General features: G+C 37.0%; 1 protein-coding gene across 2 annotated transcripts in view; it reads right to left on the bottom strand.

Annotated features, from left to right (window-relative positions):
- Positions 1-20736, bottom strand: part of Sil1 (SIL1 nucleotide exchange factor) — a 255643-nt gene that overhangs the window by 66010 nt on the left and 168897 nt on the right. For both annotated transcript variants that reach the window (XM_010613783.3, XM_010613784.3), the window contains one exon: positions 15587-15708. In XM_010613783.3, the coding sequence (XP_010612085.1) occupies positions 15587-15708 (122 nt within the window). The remainder of the gene's footprint in view (positions 1-15586; positions 15709-20736) is intronic.

Here is a 20736-nt window from a genome sequence, read left to right as displayed (position 1 = left end):
ATAGACTGGCAAAATGGAATAAGAAGCAAAATCCAATAGTATGTTGTATTCAAGAAACACACCTAGTGCAAAAAGAAGCCCATAGCCTGAAAGTGAAAAGATAGAAAACAATTCTCCATGTGACAGGAGCCCAGAAAAAAACAGGGGTAGCAATCTTATTTGCAGACAAAGTAAATTTCAAACCAAAACTGAATCTAGTATTATTGATGTAGGACAGTACTGTATCATACCTCTATGAATGTAAAATATCTAGTACCTGCTTTATGATACATAGTAGGGACCGTGCTTTATCAGAGCTACATTTAATGATATTACTCTAGAATGTTCTCTTTCCAGATGATGATTAAGAGGCTAATAGAAAAAATGGTGCCAGGTACCACAACAGCAACAGAACTTTGCTGTTGTCTGGATATTATTCTTTTCTTTTTTTTTTTTTTTAATGGAATGTGCTGAATGTCTATAATTTTGTTCAGATGACTGCAGAACCTGGAAAAGCTGTTGCTGCTATCGATGCATAACATACTATTATTAGTATATATATATATATATATATACACACACACACACACACACACACACACACACACATATATAAATTGAATTTTGGGAAACTTTAACGGTGCTGCCAACTTTGGAAAAAGTCATCCCAATTTACTGTGTTGACTTGGCATTGTACAGAAATGGACAACCATATTGGTCTAGAAATGTTAATTTATTTTTATTTTTATTTTTTTCCATGTGTACAGGGGTAACACATCGTACTAAATATGTAAGGTCATATCTACATGGGTTTGATTACAGAAACTAATAAAGTATTCTCTAAATAATGAAAAAAAGAATAAGATAAGACTATAAGAGCGAGAAGCAATTTAAATATGTTCAGGGACCATTTTCATCTCCAGAATTAAGGATTATTTTGATGTTACATCATTGCCTTTTCTCTTTTACTTTCCTTTTTAGTTTTATTTTAGGATTCCCTATTTTGAATGTTCATACAGAGATTTCTTTAACTGAAATACCGAATACTTTCTTTGGTGTAAAAAACTACAATAGTACACAGGATCCTAATGAGATAATTAATAATGTGAAATAGGAAGTAAAGGGCTAAAGGTGTAAGGAAAGTGGGAAGGGTGAGGGAAAGGTAATAAGGGAGAGGAAAAAAATATGAGAAACTGAAAAAATGGAAATAAAGTGTTTGTAAATGGGGAGGGGAGGAGGGGGTGAAGGGAGGGCAGGGACAAGGGGAAAAATGAGAATCAAGACCTATTATGTAAAGGTACAGAATCCCAATGATGAATGTAATTGTATTGTATACCTAGATTGTACCAATAACCTCAATAAAAAGAAAAAAAAAGATATAAGGGTAAAAAAGAATGAAAGAAAAGAGATGGAAAAAGATATACCAAGAAAATATAAAAAAAAAGAAAGAAAGAAAATATCATCAGAAAATTGGTAGGTAAATTAGTATCAAATAAAGTAGATTCTAAGTCTAAAATGACCAATTACAAGAAAAGATGGCTATAACTTAATGAAATAAGGTATAAAAAAGTATAACCATGAAGTTATTACAATCACAAATCTGTATATGATTAATAATACTACCTCACAGCAAAAACTGAGTAATTAAAGCCAGGGATTTAACTCAGTGGTTCCAACCTTTTACCTTGCAAGCACAAGGTCCCGAGTTTGATCCCCAGCACAAATAAATATATATATAATACACAGTAATTACAGGAAGAGAAAGAAATACATAACCAGAATAAGGACTTTAATTATGAATAGAAAAAAATGAGGCAGGTCACCAATTACTAAGAAAATAAGAGACACGAACACTTTACATAGAAGTGAATTAATACACATAGATATATAAAGCGAAAGAAAAATTATATATGTTAATTATCCAATAAATAAAAAGCACTCATTCTGGGGCTGAGGGTATAGCACTCATAGGACATGCATAAAAACTAACCACATGTGACAGGTGGAACAAAGGTACTCTCGGCTAGGTGTGGTGGTGCATGCCTATAACAAGGCAGGAGGACTTCAAGGCTAAGCCCAGCCTGGAAAACAGTGAAACCTTGCTTCAAATTAAAAGTTATAATCAAAAAATGTTTAAAAAGAGAGAAAGAAAAAAGAGCTGGGATCTAGCTCAGTACAAAGACCCTGGGTGCAATCCCTAATAACAATGGAAAAAAAGTCTCAATACCAAAGAATTATCGTCATACATACCATAATCTTGGTACACAATACTTAACAAATACAGGAAGAGTGCATTTGGGAAACTAAAACCACATTACTAAATAATTCATGGATTTTTTTTTTTTTAAAAACTTACGATTTAGGCCAGAGATTTAGCTCAGTGGTGCTGCCACCTGCCTCATAAGGACAAGGACCCGAGTTCGATCCCCGGTACCAAAAAAAAAAAAAACCAAAAAACAAAACAAAGCACAAAAAACCTTACAATTTAAATTATAGACCATTTAATTATGCTACACATTCAATTTGAAAAGTTGGGAAAGGAAAAATGCCACAGTGGAAAAGAAAAGAAAAGAAATAAAAACAGCACTCAAAGGCAGTATATAGAAGAAAATAATAAAGTTAAATGCAGAAATAAAGATAGAAAACAAAGAGGAAAAAAGTAAAATAAAACCAAAAGACTACTCTAATAAGAGAAAAATCTAGCAACATGGGCCAAGTAAAACATGAAAGAAACTCAGATTAAAAATTATTATAAGTAACAAGTGGGACTATAATGACAGAAGCAGGGCAGTATGGACAAAAAAAATTCTACAGAAATACTATAAACTATTTTTGCCAGTAAATTTTTAAATTAGACCAACAATTTTATAGAATAAAACTGACTAAAATTAATTCAACAAGAAAAAAAACTAAGGAGACATAATATTAAAAAAATTAAATAAGTAATTTTAAATGTCCATAAAAAAAGCACAAGCCCAGATAGTTTCACAGCTGAGTTTTATGCAGGAATTGATAATCTTATTTTATACAAAATGTTTCATACACTAGAAAGGACACATTATAAATCTTCTTAAGATATTACTGTAACCTTGATATACAAATAGCACAAGGAAGAAAACCCACAAGGCCAATATAACTTTAATCAGAGATGTAAAAATTGAAAGTAAAAACTAGCAAAATATGAAGGCTGAAATGAGTCAAGATTTACATGCAGTACTAAGCTATGTCTCCCCATGGGTGTAAATTCTTAATTGGCACAAAACCACCATAATGGTGGCTAATGATGGTCATGTTCTGCCTAAGAGAAAAGAGTATAGGGGCTGCGGATTTGGCTCAGTGGTTCCACCACCTCCCTCACAAGCACAAGGGCCTGAGTTTGGTTTCTGGTACCAAAAAAAAAAAAACAGAGAAAGAAAAGAGTATGGAAAATTATGGTTCTTTGCCTTATTAGACAAGAATGATCTGCTTGCTCAGTGGGTAAATCTACTCTCAAATTGGCTGCTATGTACTTTATCTTTTAATTCTTTGGAAAATTTGTTTAATTGTTTGAAGTTTGTTTTGAGTGTCATGAAACTTGTGTAAAGTACAAATAATTCAAAAATTAACAATTCACTAATCAGTGTATAAAACAAAGTTTTACCATTAGTTCTGAAAATGGTATACATTTGCAATTAGATTCTTTCCCTCTTTGTAGAAGAAACTGCAGCCTGAATATTATGCTTCTCATTATTTTACTAGGTAAAATCGTATTACATATATGTTAAATTGATATTTTGTCTAATTCGCACAACAGAAATTTTATCCTACTCTCTAGAAAAAGTAGCAAGCTAAATCTAACAATATTAAAGTAAACCATTAGAGCATCTCCTAATGTAATTTATCACATTATCAAGTTAATAGCAAAATCATATAATCACCTCAATAGGCACAAAAATTATTGATAAATTTAAAAATTCTTAGCAAAATAAGAATAAACTGCCATTAATCTATTAATAGCCTACAATGTATCTAAAAGTGCACCTTAACTTAATATAATGGTTTTACATTTCTTTTGGTCTATTAGTCTGGCCGTTAAGCTGTGTTCATGATAATTAATTTGATAAAGACAAAAATAAATCTGATACTGGCAAAAGAATGTATTAAAAGCCTTTAATAGACATCACATTTAATAGTAAAATATCAGAATCACTCCCTTTAAAGACAATAAAAGGGCAAATACTATCAGTATTTCAATAAACATTATATTAAATACTAGATTGTTCAATAAGGAAGGAAAATGAATATTGGAAAGAGACAAAAGTTTTTATTTTTAGATGGTATTATCTACAAAGAACACCCAAGAAAAAATAAACTATTAGAACAGGACCAGCAACTTCATTTGCTATAAAAATCATATACCAATCTAAGAAACAAGGTCTTGCTGGGCATGGTGGTGCATGCCTGTAATCCCAGCACTTGGGAGGCTGAGGCACGAGGATCACTGTGAGTTCGAGACCAGCCTGGCCTACATAGTGAGTTCCAGGTCAGTATCAATTACATAGTGAGATCCTATCTCAAAAAATAAATAAATAAACAAACAAATAAATAAAATAAGAAACAAGGTCTTTTCTATTAAAAATATGAACAAGAGTGTCTTCATCTTTATTCTATCCTAGGCTGTCATCCCTGTCACCTTACACCAAGATTATAGTTGTTACAAGAAACATCGGCTTGGCTTGGACCCAGAGATCCTAGCCAAGAACTTTCACCTCCCCATACCCTCAGAGCCCCTTTCTAGCAACCCTACTTAGCAATCCTTCAGTTCCTCCCCTCATGCCACTTAGACGAGCCAATTAGGATAGACTGTAAACTTTCAACACAACCAATAAGGAAAAGGATCCAGTGCTTCTCAGCATTAGGGATAAAAACCAGCCTGCTGCAACCTTCCCTGTGTGCTTACTACCTAGCTTTAGAGGTATTGTGCATCCTTCTGCAGAAGTAAACTTGCTTTGTTGAGATTTCTTAGTGTTTGCATGCTTCATTATCTGTACCAACAAACTGAATTTTGGGCAAATTCCCAACACCAACAACTGAGTAGGAAATGAAAACTTGAAAATTATTTTATTTGCAATAACAAATACTATGACATTTAATGTATCAAAAGAGATCCAATACCTATATGGAAAAAAATTAAACGTTTTATTTAAAAGATTTTAAAGCATGTAAGTAAAAATATACTATTGTGACAATTAAGAGTAATTATCAACTTGATTGGCTTGGGAGTTGCAGGGAAGAGAGAATAGAGGGAGGTAGGGAAAAGAAGGCACACAACAAATCTCATAGATGTATATATAGTATGATTTCAATTATAGGGGAAATAATATTAACCTCTATAGCAGCCAGGGAAGGGTAAATTAAAAAGAACAAGGTATCTTATCATATCCATCAGACTTGCAGAAACTACAAACTCTGTTATCAAAATTTCACAATGATGTAAAGAAAGTATAGTAAAAACTTATTTCTACCAGCAACCACTTTGGAAAACAACTTGATATTACACTGTGTTGACAACGTGCATAGTGTTTGACCTAGCAATCCTTTTAGGCACATACCATAGGGAAATGTTTGCACATGTGTCTAAAGAGTCATGTGCAGAGATACTCTAATATTGAGCATAGTAGCCAAAAACTGGCAGCAACCTAAATGTTCATTAATAAGGGAATGAATAAAGTAAGCCTATTCAAACAATGGGATGCTACAAGAAGATGTACAAGTGGGACATGGGAGATATCTAAAATAATTTCTACATATAATAAACATACAGATGAGGACAATTATATATATTATAAACTATAAAAAATACACATGATATACGCCAACCTCAGAATGGTGGTTACCACTAGGGGAAGAAAGGGAAACAGAATTAGGATAGGAAAGGGCCTTCAACTATATCTTCTATTTCTTTAAAAAAAAATCTGAAAAAATATAGGAAATTTTAGTTTATTAAATCTAGGTAAAAGTATAAGACTTTTTAAATTCCTTTTCATGTTTGAAATGCTTCATGTTTTTGAAATAATATGAAGAAAAATATTTATGTTCACTTGTTGAAGACTTTACTAAATGTCATAAAAATAGAAACCACGAATATATAAATTTTAACTTCCACACAGGAAGTATCATAAATAAATTTATACTTCATGAGACCTGGGAAAAAAACAATGGCAAACAAAAGCTTAACCTGTAAGACATAACAAGTTCTCTTGCTTTCAACAATGCTTTGTGGCACGAATTGCTCCACAAACTAATCTAATCAATTTCGTGTCCTCTGAAGGAAGAGTTTCTGAGGTCCTTGTTTGACAACTGTTCTCATCCAAGGAGGACTCCTCCAAATGATTTACTTTCTGTTCCCTCCTGCAAACAGCCTGCCTACAGTCTGCCAAAGATAAGTTCTTGATTTCCCCCCAGTTGTCCATCACCACAACTTCCAGCATCCTTGAGAGTATCCTGAGGTTTGAACTATGGCATGCTCTATTGCAAATTAAATCAGTTCCTTTGGGAAGAGATTAAGAGCTGTTTTATGGCCTGCTTCTTCCCCAGGCAAAAATCTCAGAGTTAGGACTCCAGAGCTGAGGGTGGAACAATGACAAGCTTTTTTGTCAGTGAAACTAGGAGTTTAATCTGTGGATTGGAGGAGAGCAGCCTGAAGACCTTAATTTCCCTCTTGGCATGGGAACTCCCACCACTGGTGCACCCAGTACTCTCACAGCACCTGGGCCAAGATAGAACTTCCATTCCACAAATGGAAGAAGGGCTGAAGAAAGAACTCATTCCCCAAATGCTCAAATGCCTTCACCTGGAACTAAGCCTCAATGACAGGACGAGAAATGCTATCCTTTATAGGATGAAAGCCCCCCAAGTGTGAGCTAGAGGATAACAAAACTCTGCTTTATTGATTACAGCAGTTTGGAGTGCAGTCTCTATCACACCAAGCTGGAAATAAGGAGAAAGGGAGCAGTCTTGCATCAAATACCACAACTTTACTCTTTCCTACAAAATTTAATAGGTTTCCTTAAGAAGACATTTTATTTACTGTTTACCCCCAGGACCATTTCCAAAGCCTTTAATTGTGGAGTGGTTAGGCAAAGTTCTTTATATTGTCATGCCACAAATTGAGCTCTTCCATATATCACTTCTGTGACTTTATGACAAGCAGTGTGCTCTCCACAAAAGCAGTAAGAACTCTAAAAGTGAAATCGGGAGATTTGAGGTCTGCTAGGAGATAAGAAAGTAAGAACCTTCAAATTGGTTAAGTCCATGCTGGCTATTTCCTACCAATCTCTAAAGTCTGTGCTTTCCTCAGAGATGAATTCACGTCTTTTCAGTAACCTCAGCCTAAGAACTTAATGAAAAATGTAGCAGACCTCTAACTTTGGGGAAGCACAGTGGATTCCTCCTCTAATGAAATACAGATGAAACCAAGAAAGAAATGTTATAGGTAACTACAGTGGGAACTAATGTCTAAATGCTGAAATGACATGAGAGCCTAGTTCTCAGGCCAAGTAACTAGACTAGCACAGAAAAATGCTGCTTTCCCTCTTTTTGCCACTTCAGGTAATTTGTAGCTAATCTGTCTTTTCTCTATCTGTTTGTATAACCCTATTGTTTTGTGTTCTTGCTATGCTACCAGCAAGGAATTTCTTCAATTAGGGATTCAGTGGACTCCTGAATGAAAATTCAATGTTTGGTTTGGTTTGGCAGTACTGGGGGATTGAACCCAGCATCTTTGCACTGAGCTATGTCCCCAGCCCCTTTCTTTATTTTTTGACAGGATCTTACTAAATCACTAAAATGCCCAGGGTGGACTCGAACATACGATCCTCCCATCCTCCCAGAGTGCTGGGATTACAATTATGCACCACCATTCCCAGCTTCTCTTAGGATTTGGATTTTATTTCACTCTCTTTCAGGGCTACCACAAAAAAAGAATATTAAGTTATTAATTTCCCCCTGTTTACTTAATTGAACATTTAAGGAAATGTTTAAATATTTAATCCAATATTTTCAGGTATTTTGAATAAAGTGTGTTTCTTGAGAAATGTACACTGCTATTTTAGATATAGAAGTCTCCCTCTTCTGCTTTATTTTGCTACTTACTGTTTAAATTTTAATTACAAGAACAATATATACTCACTGAAGAAAAAATTCTAAAATGGAGTATAAAAATTAAAGTCTCCTTGCTCTTGGTGGCTTCCTTTTTCTTATCAGTTTTTGTGTCAGACTATGCTCTAAGCAGCCACATGAAACTTACCCCCTGTAAGATGATTATCATTCACTTGGGTACCAATACCCATTTTCACAAAATTTTCAGCTTTGTTGGGGAAATACAAGAAAAAACTGGAACGCAACAGAAAAACTGATGTATCAAAATATCCGGGCGTGGTAGCACACGCCTGTAATCCCAGCACTCGGGCAGCTGAGGCAGGAGGATCTCTGTGAGTTCGAGACCAGCCTGGGCTACACAGTGAGTTCCAGGCCAGTCTCAATTACATAGTGAGGCCCTGTCTCAAAACCCCGCCCCCCAAAAAATTTTAAAAAATATCAGTTTAGAAGTCCAGACAACAAATGCTAGTAAGGTTGAGGATAAAGAAAAGAACTTTGTGGGCTGGGGCTATGCAGGGAAAAAAAAAATTAAAAGGAGGTACTCAATAATGAAAATGTCTGAAGGCAGCCAAAAGAGGATGTGGGGGAGGCAGGGGCACATCACAGAGATGGATTCAAAAGAAATGCTGAAGAGACAAGTTAATTAAGCAAAGTGGTACCTCCCTCCCCAGAATGAAGTCTGGATTTCTGCAGTACTCAGGGCAGCTGGTCAGACTTAAAGCTCATTTTCCATTTGTCATTAACTGCCATTTGAAAAAAGTAATCAGACTTTGAATGCAGTTTAAGAGCTATGGCTATCCAATTGCCTGGGCCAATTTGGTTATTATGCTAATCAATTTATCAGATACAAATGATCTGAGCACCTCCCCTGTCACTGGAGGAATATGGGAAAATTAACAACTAGAGACAAGAGGTCAGACTGGTCCTAGGGGTCACATTTAAAGTTTTATTTAAATGCTGGCATTTCCAACGTCTGACCTCATCCCAATCTCTAACCTTCTGTTTTCTGGGCCTTCAGCCAGTTGGGGTAACACTCATTTCCATGGCCTTCGATTTTAAAGGGTCAAGGTGTGCTATCTGAATCATCTACTATTACATCATTAGTAATAAAAATAGTACTATCCACTCAGCCTGCATTTCGTAGCTGATGAACAGTTCATTTCCTAGGTATCAGTTTATTTTTTGTGTCTTCATTTATTCATTCAATAATTTGTAAGCATTCACTCAATGCTAGGTCTTGTGCTATACACTAGTGAGACAGCAAAATTATGACAGAAAAGGGATTCAATCTCTGCCAGTACTCTCTATTAAGGGATATCAATAAACAGGTAATCAAATAAATACATAATTACAAATTTAGATGAATGCTGTGAAGAAGCGAGGGAAAATTTTAAAAACTTAAGATCTGAGAGGGATTCTAGAAATTTTAGTAATATGAGTATACGTTCAGTTGCAAATAACAGAATAATGATTAACAGGAGTTTTTAAAAAACAAAGACATTTAATTACCTCTTACAAAAAAATCTGCAAGTAGGTGGTTCCAAAGACACTATAGGGACTAAACTACATCATAAAGGCCCTAGCTTCCTTCTATTGCTCCCCTCTATTAAGGAGGTTGGTTTTCTGTCTTTATGATTCTCACCTCGCTGGTTCAATATAGTTGCTGTTCCAGGATAACAACAATCAAGGTAGGAGGAAGTGGCCACAGTCTGCTTACTATCTTCTCAAAGGAGAAAATCCTTCCCAGAAACTGCCTAGCAAATACTCTTTTATAGGTCATTGGCCAAAACTTTTGTAGGTCATTGAGTCACATGCCCATCTCAAAATCAATCCACAAGGATCAGGGATTTAGCTCAGAGGCACCTCGTCTGCCTTACCTGAGTTCAATTCCAGGTACTAGAAAAAAAAAAAAATCAATCCACACCCACAGAGAATGGGATTACCATGCTTAGACTATTCAGTACTCATGTCCTACCATTGGAAGAAGGAAACCTCTCCCTTAACAGCTTGCTGTGCTCACAACAAGTCTTTAAAGTAGAAGAAAAAGAGGCATGGTTTAGTATGTAACAATAATGGAAATAAAAATCCATGGGACCTGTGCATCAATTCAGTGAAAGAGAATAAAGACTCAAATATCATTCAAAAGTTTCAAGCTTGAAAACTACAATAATCACAGTGCCAAGAACATACAAAAAGAGAATGTGGGAGGGAACATCTAATTTGTGAGAGAGACAATGAATTCAATTTTCTCCTCCTTGAGTTTGATGTGGAATTAGTCAGTCTGGTACAAACATAGGATAAGACCTTAGAAGAAAGGCTGGACTTAAATGTAGACATTAGTGTCTACAATTAGAAACTACAGCAATAGATAAAGACGACTGGAGAGAAAATAGAAAGAAGGACAAGGCTGAAAGAATCTTAGTGACTAGGTACAACTAGAAAAGAATAAGGGTCGGGGATTTAGCACAGTGGTGCTGCTACCTGCCTCACAAGTACAATGTCCCGAGTTTGATCCCTGGTACCAAAAAAAAAAAAAAAGGAAGAAAGAAATTAATAAGAGGATAATGTTGTCTTTAAAAAAAAAAAAAGAGGAGAGAAAGTGATTCATTACAGACATCCCAAAAACAAGAGCTTATAATGACATGGAAGCCAAGAAGTAGTTTTCAACAATGCTGACTGCTAAATTAATGTCAGTGATCAAAAAGAACTCTTGAAATTTTTCAGAGATGGTGAGACAGAAACCACATTGCCAGAACCATGGATTTAAGTACTTTAACATAATATACATGTGCACTCATTTGTATTCCTTTTTGTCTACTCTTTCAAAAGTTTGGAAGTGATGGAAAGGAAAACATGGGTTGGCAGGTTGGAAGAGATGGCCAAGTCAGAGGTAGGAAAGGGTCAGTGGATAAGTATCTTGAGTACAACACTGGGCTAAGAGGAAGGATCACAGAAACATGCAAAAGAGTCAGGAATACTGATGGTAACTGAGAAAATAGGAAGAGATTAAGATGCTACAGGTAGGGCCAGGGATTTGGCATGGTGGTTCTGCCGCCTGCTTGCAAGTGGCCAGAGTTCAATCCCTGGTACCACAAAAAAGCAAACAAACAAAAAGATGCTACAGGTAACAATAAGGACAACAAGCACATTCAATGGGGCACATGAAGATGAAAAGAGAATGGAGGTGAGTGGAGAATATGGATATTGGAGAAAGTGGGTAATAAATTTCAATGTATCTAATATATAACAGAAATAATAATGGAAAAGTAAATATCAATTAAATCATGGGCCAGGGATGTAGCTCAGTGGCAACACACCTGCCTAGCAAGCACAAGGTCCTGATTCCCAGTACTGAAGGTTCGATTCCCAGTACGGAAAAAATGTCAATGGAATTAAGAATGTTGTACCCCCAAAAAAGTCATCAGGAAAGAGGGGTGATGAGCAAAGAAATTCATCAAAGGCTGTAGAAAAGAAAACTGGAAATTGAAGGCCAACTGATGTAGAGTGGTCATGGTTATATGACACTGGCCAAATGGTTAAAAATTACAGTGGTGCCTCGGTTCATGAACTTAATTTGTTTTACAATTTTGGAAAAGATGGCCACATTTGAGTTTGTGTGGGAAAGATGGCCATGGCATGTTTGTTACCTGATGCAGAATTTGCAAACAAAAACAAAATTTTGCCAAACACTTCTGTTTGTGAACCAAATTGTTTGCAAACAAAAGTGTTTATGGATCTAGGTACCACTGTAATTGGTAAAACAGTGAGAAGAGCACAAGTGCCAAAAAAGCATAGAATAATGGGGTGCAAGGCTGCAAAAGAGACACATTAATTCTATAAAGGGATGTGTTTATCCCAAATCTGCCAAGGAGGTTTCAAGGAAGAAATCAAAGAGAAAGAGATAGAAGTGATTACTATCCTATTGATCCATCATTATGGAACATAATCTGTCCATGACTGGTAACACATGTACATCTCTTTTGTACTGAATTTAGTTCCATGACATCCTGCACAATGTGGGCAGTTCAAATAAAAGTATTATATTCATAAGCATTTACAAGCCCATGTGATTGCACGATAATTCATACATGTGCATATGAGTTATCAAAGATGGATGTAAGACAAAAAACAAACAAACAAACAAACCAGGCAGGAACATAAGAATGGTAAATTCAAAGCTACCTGCCACAGGCTTACCAGTTTCTTGATAGTTTAAGTTCTAACAGCTAAATGGTAAAGATGTTGTATAGGGAGGTAAGAGGAAAGCAAAAGTAGTCAGTCAGCTGGCTAAGTAAAACCTACACCACACTACAGATTACATGGTCTCTGAAATTCACAAGGCCCTTCTGAGTCTTCCCTTACACAGACAAAAGGACTTATGTGGGAGTCTACAGACTCCCAGTAGGTCAGACTGCAAACACACACAGTTGCCACTGTGAGATAAAATCAGGTCACAGAAAGGCCAATGAAAATAACTTACCAAAGAAGGAAGAACAGGTTTTTAAAAAGAAACAAGCTACAAAAAGATAAATCTGCTAAAAGCAGCTTTGTACATCCTTCTTCACCTGTCTTACACACAGGCAATAAGTGGAAGAAAATGAGTATGTGACCCATAATTGGCATGAATAATATTTATATAAAGCAGCAAACTATATTTCAGTATCCATGTCATCTATATTTCTGTCACCTCTTGCTTCCTGATCTCAGAATAAGTGCTTCATGTTTAACATTGAGGAAGAGATCTCTTCATTCACAGATATGTGTGTAGAACCCTTATTAAGCAATTAACCCAGGTAGGTAAATAAACACCCTGCTGAAGTAAGAAGATTAGCACCAAGAGATGGGACAGAACATGAACATCTTAACAAAAGAGAAAATGAGTGGTCAGGCCTGGTGGTGCATGCCCATAGTCTCAGCACTCAGGAGGCTGGGATGGAGACTGCCACAAATTCAAGGCCAGCCTGGGCTACATAGCAAAACCCTGTCTCAAAAGAAAGAGTTGAATAAAGGTTTGTACTATAGAAAGAAATAAAACAAGAATTTCCTTATAGTAAAAAAGGACACATCATGATGAAGGTGACAATGATTTTGATACCATCTTATTGTAGTCAGGTACATGATAAGCATTTTCACAAGACAGACTGTATAACATGTTATTTGATATTCAGCTTTATGAAACACAGAAGATATATATTATTGTTTCCAGTTAACAAATTAAAAAGGTGAGGCTTTCTTAGAAACGTTGTCCAAGGGCACATAGAGGAGTCCATAATTCTACCATGCTCATGATTCCTTGAATGCCCTCTCTACAAAGAAAAGGCTTATCTAGTCACTGTGTACACATATATGTGTGATACATATGTACACATCTGAATGCTGGGAGCAGTTAGGGAGGTGCAGAGCCAACACTCAGGACAACAAGAGTAAATAATATCAGACTATAGCACCTAAACCTGCCTTTATGCACAGATACTTTCTTACCTTGTATCAAGTTTCTCTGAACAAAACAGTGACATTTTCATGGGGTTTGGGAGCCTGCTGTTGGCTTCCAAAAGCTCTGGTGCCATTCCATCCTGTCACTGTAACAGCTCTCCAGTGAGCCATCAAAAACCCAGCTAGAACATTTTGAATACAGTGGATTGCTTGCCACTAGAACGCTAAATTGCATTATTTTATATTTATCTCTATTTAAATTTTAGTGAGCTGCATAAATGTTAACATGGTCTTATGCTAATATAATCAGAAAGAAGTCTTAAGAACACCACATACTGGCACAGCCTCTGGGTGACTTATGATCTGCTAAGCAGGCCCCAACGCACACTTCTCAGGTCACTTAGTTATTCCCCCTTAACTTGGATGTGATATGAAGACAGTACACAGTTCATCCATGGCAAGGGACAGGTATGATAGCCTGTTCATACTTAAGGTAGAAAATATTTAATAAGTCAAAGATTTCCAAAAAGGATCTGGACAGAGAAAGGTTATGTTTGATTCATTTCTGGCTTAAGAAGCAAAAAGCAGGCCTTAGTAAGTTCTCCAATATCTGAAGTTTATGGGAATAAGATTCTGGACTTCCCTACAGCCGCAACTGCACCTACCAATGACAAACTTGCAGATTCTCCACCTTTCCAGTCACTGCATTCATTTCCCTGGACTTCCTGGGAAGTGCCAGGATGTGAGACCAAAGAAGACGGGAGTCTCCCTGGAGGCCAGTGCTCGACATCCATAATACAACCTCAAGACAACTAGGGCCTAAAGATCAAGGCAGCCAGGGATAAGGAAAAACAAATGCCTACACTGCTCTCAGCCTCTCCTCACAGAACAAATCTTTTGGCCTTCCTAGCTCTGCCATTTATTTTATTATGAAAAGATGCTGAACTCTTTCAGCCTGAGGAGGCATCAGACTGAGATTCTGACTAAAGATAAGCATGGATAAAAGGCAAAGAGAATCTTTTCCAAACAAAGCCTACCATGGTAAACATGTTCAAAATAGGCTTTCTCCTGCAGCACAGCAACCTCCACATCTTGGTAAGGCAACCCTTATAGTCACCCCAATTCTCTTGCAGCAAGAATCAGAATTTTTTTTTCAGTTTTAAAGGTAAAAATGATATTAGGGCAGATTTTGAAACATGTGAGGAATGACAGCATTCCAATGGACTAATGGCAGCAGGCAGATGTCCTGACCTTTTAAAGATGAGCATAATGAAGGGCAGGGGATTTAGCTCAGCTGGTTCGGTGGCCTGCCTCACAAGCACAAGGACCTGAGTTCAATCCCCGGTACCACAAAAAAAAAAATGTATTTGAGGAAAGAAAGATGAGCATAATGATGTGATGCCAACACATCTTTCTGCATCACTCTTTCAAGTTGCTGGCTCCCAATTCCTTTTGCCTGCTCAGTTTTCTAGTATAATCCAAGTCAAATGAAATTCTAAAGACCTCCCAACCCAAAGAGTACAATGACCTGACTGCATGTTGATTGGTTCCAGACAACTAGGAGAAGACACATTCCCCTCCAGAGATTCCTGGTCAGGTTCGTCATTTATTCATTACTAGATGTAGATTTATGCCAAAAGGGTCAACACTTGGAGTTTATTCTCCTCACTTACTACAATCTGTGGCTGGTCTAACTTTGTATTGCTTTTTACTAAAACAGGAAATATGACCTAAGATCTGTTATTAAATACATACATGCACATGCATACACACGTATACATACATACACATACGCATATATACATATGTGTACATATATAAATATATATGTGCATACATATAAGAAGAGCACAGAAAGCATGGATGGTGATAACATGGGTGAAAATTCCTAACTACCTGGAATAAACACGGAATTAAATTCTAGTTTCACTAGTCTTACATTGAAATTTGATATGTGCACAAGTGCAAATGTACCTTCTTCAAACCAATTTGGCCATCCTATCTGGCCAGTGGGACACACATCTATGCAGCTCACCTGGAAAAGGCAGCCCCCAGCACAAATGCAGCATACTCCTTCACAAGGGGCTCTGTGCTGTTCAGTCCATTGATTACCACTTGAAGGCCACCGAAAGACAGCAGGTCCTGTGCATTATCCATCTGCAACAAAGGTATTGCTTAGCACAGGTCACCCATCAAGGAAGGAAAAGCTCTTCTGACTTTCTTTTGATGACTACCAAAAAACAAGTTTAGAGCCAAGGAGAAAGCAACAATGGCCTTTCTGACTAACTAGGAAAGGGTATGTAAAAAACAAACTAAATTTTAAATAATCTTAAATGTGAGAACTCTAATTCATGTAACACACTTAAAAGTACCTGCGTGGGAACTAGCGGAAATGGCACCTAGCTATTGCTCATGCCAAATATGTCTTGGAAAATTCTAATACCATAATGAGTCACAAAGCTTACTCCAAACATACAAGCTGTTAACACAAAGAATCTGGCGTCATGAGCACCATTAAATGGTGCCATGCTTCCTGTTGATGTCCAATCCCAATGGGGGCGGTGGAGGCAACAAACATTTTTTTTTACAAAAGCTGATTTTTAATTAGAAGCCAGGGACTATAAAAGAAGCCCTGTTAATGAGGAGGCAGAGGTGGGGGAGGGAGTGATACAAGAGTGCTAGGAGAGAAATAACAATAGTACCCTTCTTTTCTAAGGTTGACTGAATCTAAGGACATTCATGATAAAATCTGTACAAGTCATTCTCACAAAGGCTTTAGTCTAGGCCTGGGCTACTAGCTAGTGACTATACATTGGACAGTACATAGTATTTCTATCACTATGTAACTGTAATAAGCTGAATGACTTTAATATACTTAAACAATGAACCCGAGATTGTAAAAAGATTTTATTAAAATGAAATCAGTACTAAATTACTATACTGACTTATCATACATCTCTAGTTTGACCTGTAATGGACATGGTGATTTTTGTGGCATTTAGATTATTTTAAAACTAGTATTAAATTACCATTTTAATAATTAACTTACTAAAGCCTATATTTATATGTGAAAAAGTCAAAATCTGCCTCTCCCCCCTCTTCTACCCCTCAAAGGCTATCTCTTGCCCACAAGCTGATCCCAATCTACAAATCATCAGGAAAATTGAGGAAGTAAGGGCCCAAGAAGGTGATGGCTACCTCTTTTTCTTTCAGATTCTACAAAGCTATTTCTTATCTGTGTCCTTACCTCTACCTCCAAACTTAAAGTGGGTTCTGACAGAGAAATCAAGTGTGAAGCACAGTATCTGAATCTGCCCATGTTTTTGGGTGGGCTTTTACCACTCAGATAATTTTTATACTTTTTTTGGAGATACTGTCTTGCTACGTAGTTCAGGGTAGTCTTGAATGCACTGTGATCCTCTTTTCTTCAGCCTTGTGAGTGCTGAAACTACAGACATGTACCACTACACCTGGCTCGATTTTATACATTTTTTTGAATTTATTGGTACATTTTAGTTATACAGTACAGTTACATTCATCATTGGGACCTTGTACCTTTACATGACAGGTCTTGGTTCTCATTTTTCCCCCTTACCCCTCATTTTTATACATTTTGATAGAATCTCCACAACAGAAATTTTAGTCTGTTCATCCACTGTTGTAGCTTCTATGACTAGAACAACTATGAGTAGAATAGTGTGGAGCATATAGTTAGGTGCTCAATAAATGATTACTGAATCAAAGAATATGAATATGATCAGGAAAAAAGTTACTGAAATAAAACTCTACTGTGAACATAAAAAAGCAATCTGATGTTTATTTGTGCCAACAAAGTGAGTGGCCCTTGCTACCTCCAAACTGGAAATAATTGTTTAAAAAAGGCCAATTCAAGCTGTAATGAGCAAGAAGGCTGACCTGCCAGAGCTAGGAGTTTCCTGCCCCAATCCATCCTTACAAAGAACAAGGAACACTGAGGTACAGCCTAGCTAACTAGGAAGATGCACAAGTGGATTGTTTTGCCAACATAAACACCAGCCTTCCTTACATGCTCTGATTTTAAAATAAATGAATCTACTGATGTCTATCCTTTGATCTTCTCTGTTCTAGGATTTCTAAATACAAAACCATGGCTCAGAATCCTGTTATCTCAGGATGCCCATATCAAAGCTGGTATGAGTTCCAGGTAGAGCAGCTGCCACTCTGTTAGCCCAAAGCAACACAGCTCAGAGTCACAGAAGTTCCATTCTAGACTCAGTTCATCTATGTTCCTACAATAAGTCAGTATCATAGAAACGCTGACGTTTATTTATATAATGTTAGCCATTTCAGGTGTTCTCTCATTTTTCATTTCACTGATAGTGAAGAAAAGAAGCCATTCTGCCTACACACACCAAAAGCTGGGCCCTCCTCAGCATCAGACAGAAAACGCATGACCAGGACCCAGGTGCACAGCTCTTCATTTGGGTCTGCCGACAGACTTTTCTCAGTGCTGGAGTGGCACAGATGAAAAGTAGAATGGATAGTACATTAGGAAAGGAAGAAAGGGAACTATGCCAGATATTTCCTTCCTTCAGGAGGAAAAGAAAGAATCAGAACACTGACAAGACAAGGAATGAACAGGAAATAGAGAAAGGGAGCAATAAGGGTAAATAATTAAGGGATCACACAAGGGAAGGCATATATACTGCCCCAGGGTAGATGAGGCAGACAGAAGCTGTTTCTCATAAATAACTCATGAAGTGTTTTCCACACACAAGGTTTTGCTTTTCAAATATCCAATTTTAATAATTCAAATATGGCCATAAGGAATCCTTGGGCAGACCTAGTTCATGTCCTTGAAGCCCACAGTTCCTTAAATTTCCATTCAGTGAAACTGGGAATGGGAATGGACTGAGAAGTTCCTGGCTAGAAAAATTCTAACTTCCTTAAAGTTGACACTCATCACTCTAACTTCCCATCAGAACTAGAAATCAGGGCTAAGCTGTGTCTTCTACAATCTCCTGGTGAAATAGTCATTTAACATTGTTACATGGCAGCCTAACAGGTTAGCCTAAGCCAGGCCCTTAGACTTCTAATCAAAATTGCAGTGACCTGGATATTCATGACCCTTCGCCAAAAGAGCAAGCTTGGCCTGGACCAGTGGAATGGTTCCTATGATAACCTTTGGTTGAGTCTGGTAATATCCAGAAATGATTTACCTTTCCAAGTGACCTGTGAAAGTATAATGGAATGTCACCTGAGGGATGACACTGCCAGGTGACCAAAGGACCTGTAGGGGGTGGAGAGAAAATGCTAGTCCAAGCTTTCTATGTACTCTTTCTCTTCTATGTAAGCTAAGCTCTCTCTCTAGTCACTTTGGCCTTTCATGTGCAACTAATGCAAGAGCCTATAGAAACCTGACAACTAAAGGTCCATCAAAGTTTGTTAAGATGAAAAAATAAGTAAATAAAAGCTTTCAGCATCAGAGCAAGACTGAGTGGGCCAATAACCCCTAGGATCCTTAATACTTTTAATATCTCTAACAGAAAAACTGCTGGGAGTTTCTGTTGCGGAAAGAGAACCCAGATTTGTTTTTTTCTCTAAGAAGATCACAGTCATGCTATATGAGACCTGAGAAAAAGTTATAAGCAAAGAAAGAAGATGAAGAGGCTGCTCCATGATTCCTGCAGATACAGTGCACACTCAACTTCTTTCACCACAGAAGCTAACAAATCCTAAATAAAGAAAAAATGTCTTTTAGTCAGTTTATAGAGAACAAGGACACTATCATGTGTGGGAGGACACTGAGGATCTGTGCCTGAATGAGAATCTCAAACAAGCCTTTGATTGTGAAGACACAGATTTCTGGGCCACCATCATCCCTACGCTGTATTACCACAAGAACCTCCTACCTGGCTCTGCTTCTACCTGTGCCCCCCACCTCCAGCCTCATTTTCAGCATAGCAGGTGGAGAGGTCCTTTAAAAAAGCGAGTCAGACGCTGTCATTGTGCTGCTCAGTATCCTTCAATCTCACTCCTTTCCATTGTCTATGAGGCCTCCACATTCTTCCATTAGCTCTGAGCTCCATCTGCTTCTCCTTTCCTTTATCTCAGCTCCACACCTCCTTGTGGTTTCTCAAACAGCAATGTGTGCTCCCCACTCAGGACTTTTGTTCTTGCTGTGCTGCCTGCTTGAGATTCTCCTTTTCAACACTATTAATTCCTATCCTGCTTTCCTTTTTACTTCTCTGTAATACTTATCACATACTGTTTATAATTTACTTATTTGGTATGTCTGTCTCCCTCCCTCTACTAAAAAGACAACTCCAGTCTTGCTCACAGATGGATCTCTAGTGCTCCAAACACTGCCTGGGCTTAGCAGGCACTCAAAAAATTCATTTGAGACCCTATCTCAAAACAAAGAAAAAAAATGAGAAGCAAGACCTGTCCTGTAAAGGTACAAGATCCCAACCATGAATGTAACTGTATTGTAGATGTAAAATGTACCAATAAACTCAATGAGAGGAAAAAAAAAAGAAAACATGTTCTTTATAAACAGTGGAGTATTACTATGCCATAAAGAATGATTAGCTTGAGTTATTTGCAGAAAAATAATGACTTGAGACCACAATGTTAAGTGAAATAAGACTGATAAGCTTAAATATTACATAGCTTATCTATATGAAAACTCAAAGTATAAATTATTTTTAAAATAAATTATAAACTATAAGAAACAAGGAGATGGATCTCTTGCAAATGGAAAGGGAATCTACAGAAGAGAGGAGGAAGGGAGGAAAAGGGGAATAAAAAAATTAAGATATGTTAAGTACGTATACCTTCTCCTTAAGATAAATGAAATTATTATGTACTGCAATCGTGGACTAATAAAAAATTTTAAAAAGAAGACATGTATAAGAAAAATAAAGCCATTATTTATATCCTGTAAAAAAAAAACAAAGAACAAAAATGCAATTAACAGTAGTGCCTACTCATTAAGTCAGCTGTAGAAGTCAACAAATTAATATATACAAAGCAGCCAGGCATGGTGGTGCACCCTTTAATCCCAGGACTTGAGAGGCTGAGGTAGGAGGAATGCTATTCATTCAAGGCCAGCCTGGGACACACAGTGAGTTCCAGGTCAGGCTGACTACACAGAAAGACCTTGTCTCAAAACAAAGTTCACTATCTCTCTCTCTCTCTCTCTCT

This window comes from Fukomys damarensis, unplaced genomic scaffold (genome assembly GCF_012274545.1).
Source record: "Fukomys damarensis isolate Sample0158 unplaced genomic scaffold, DMR_v1.0_HiC HiC_scaffold_3, whole genome shotgun sequence".
NCBI lineage: Eukaryota > Metazoa > Chordata > Mammalia > Rodentia > Bathyergidae > Fukomys > Fukomys damarensis.
Note: the sequence above shows the minus strand (reverse complement) of the source record. Positions and strands in the feature narration are given on the sequence as shown.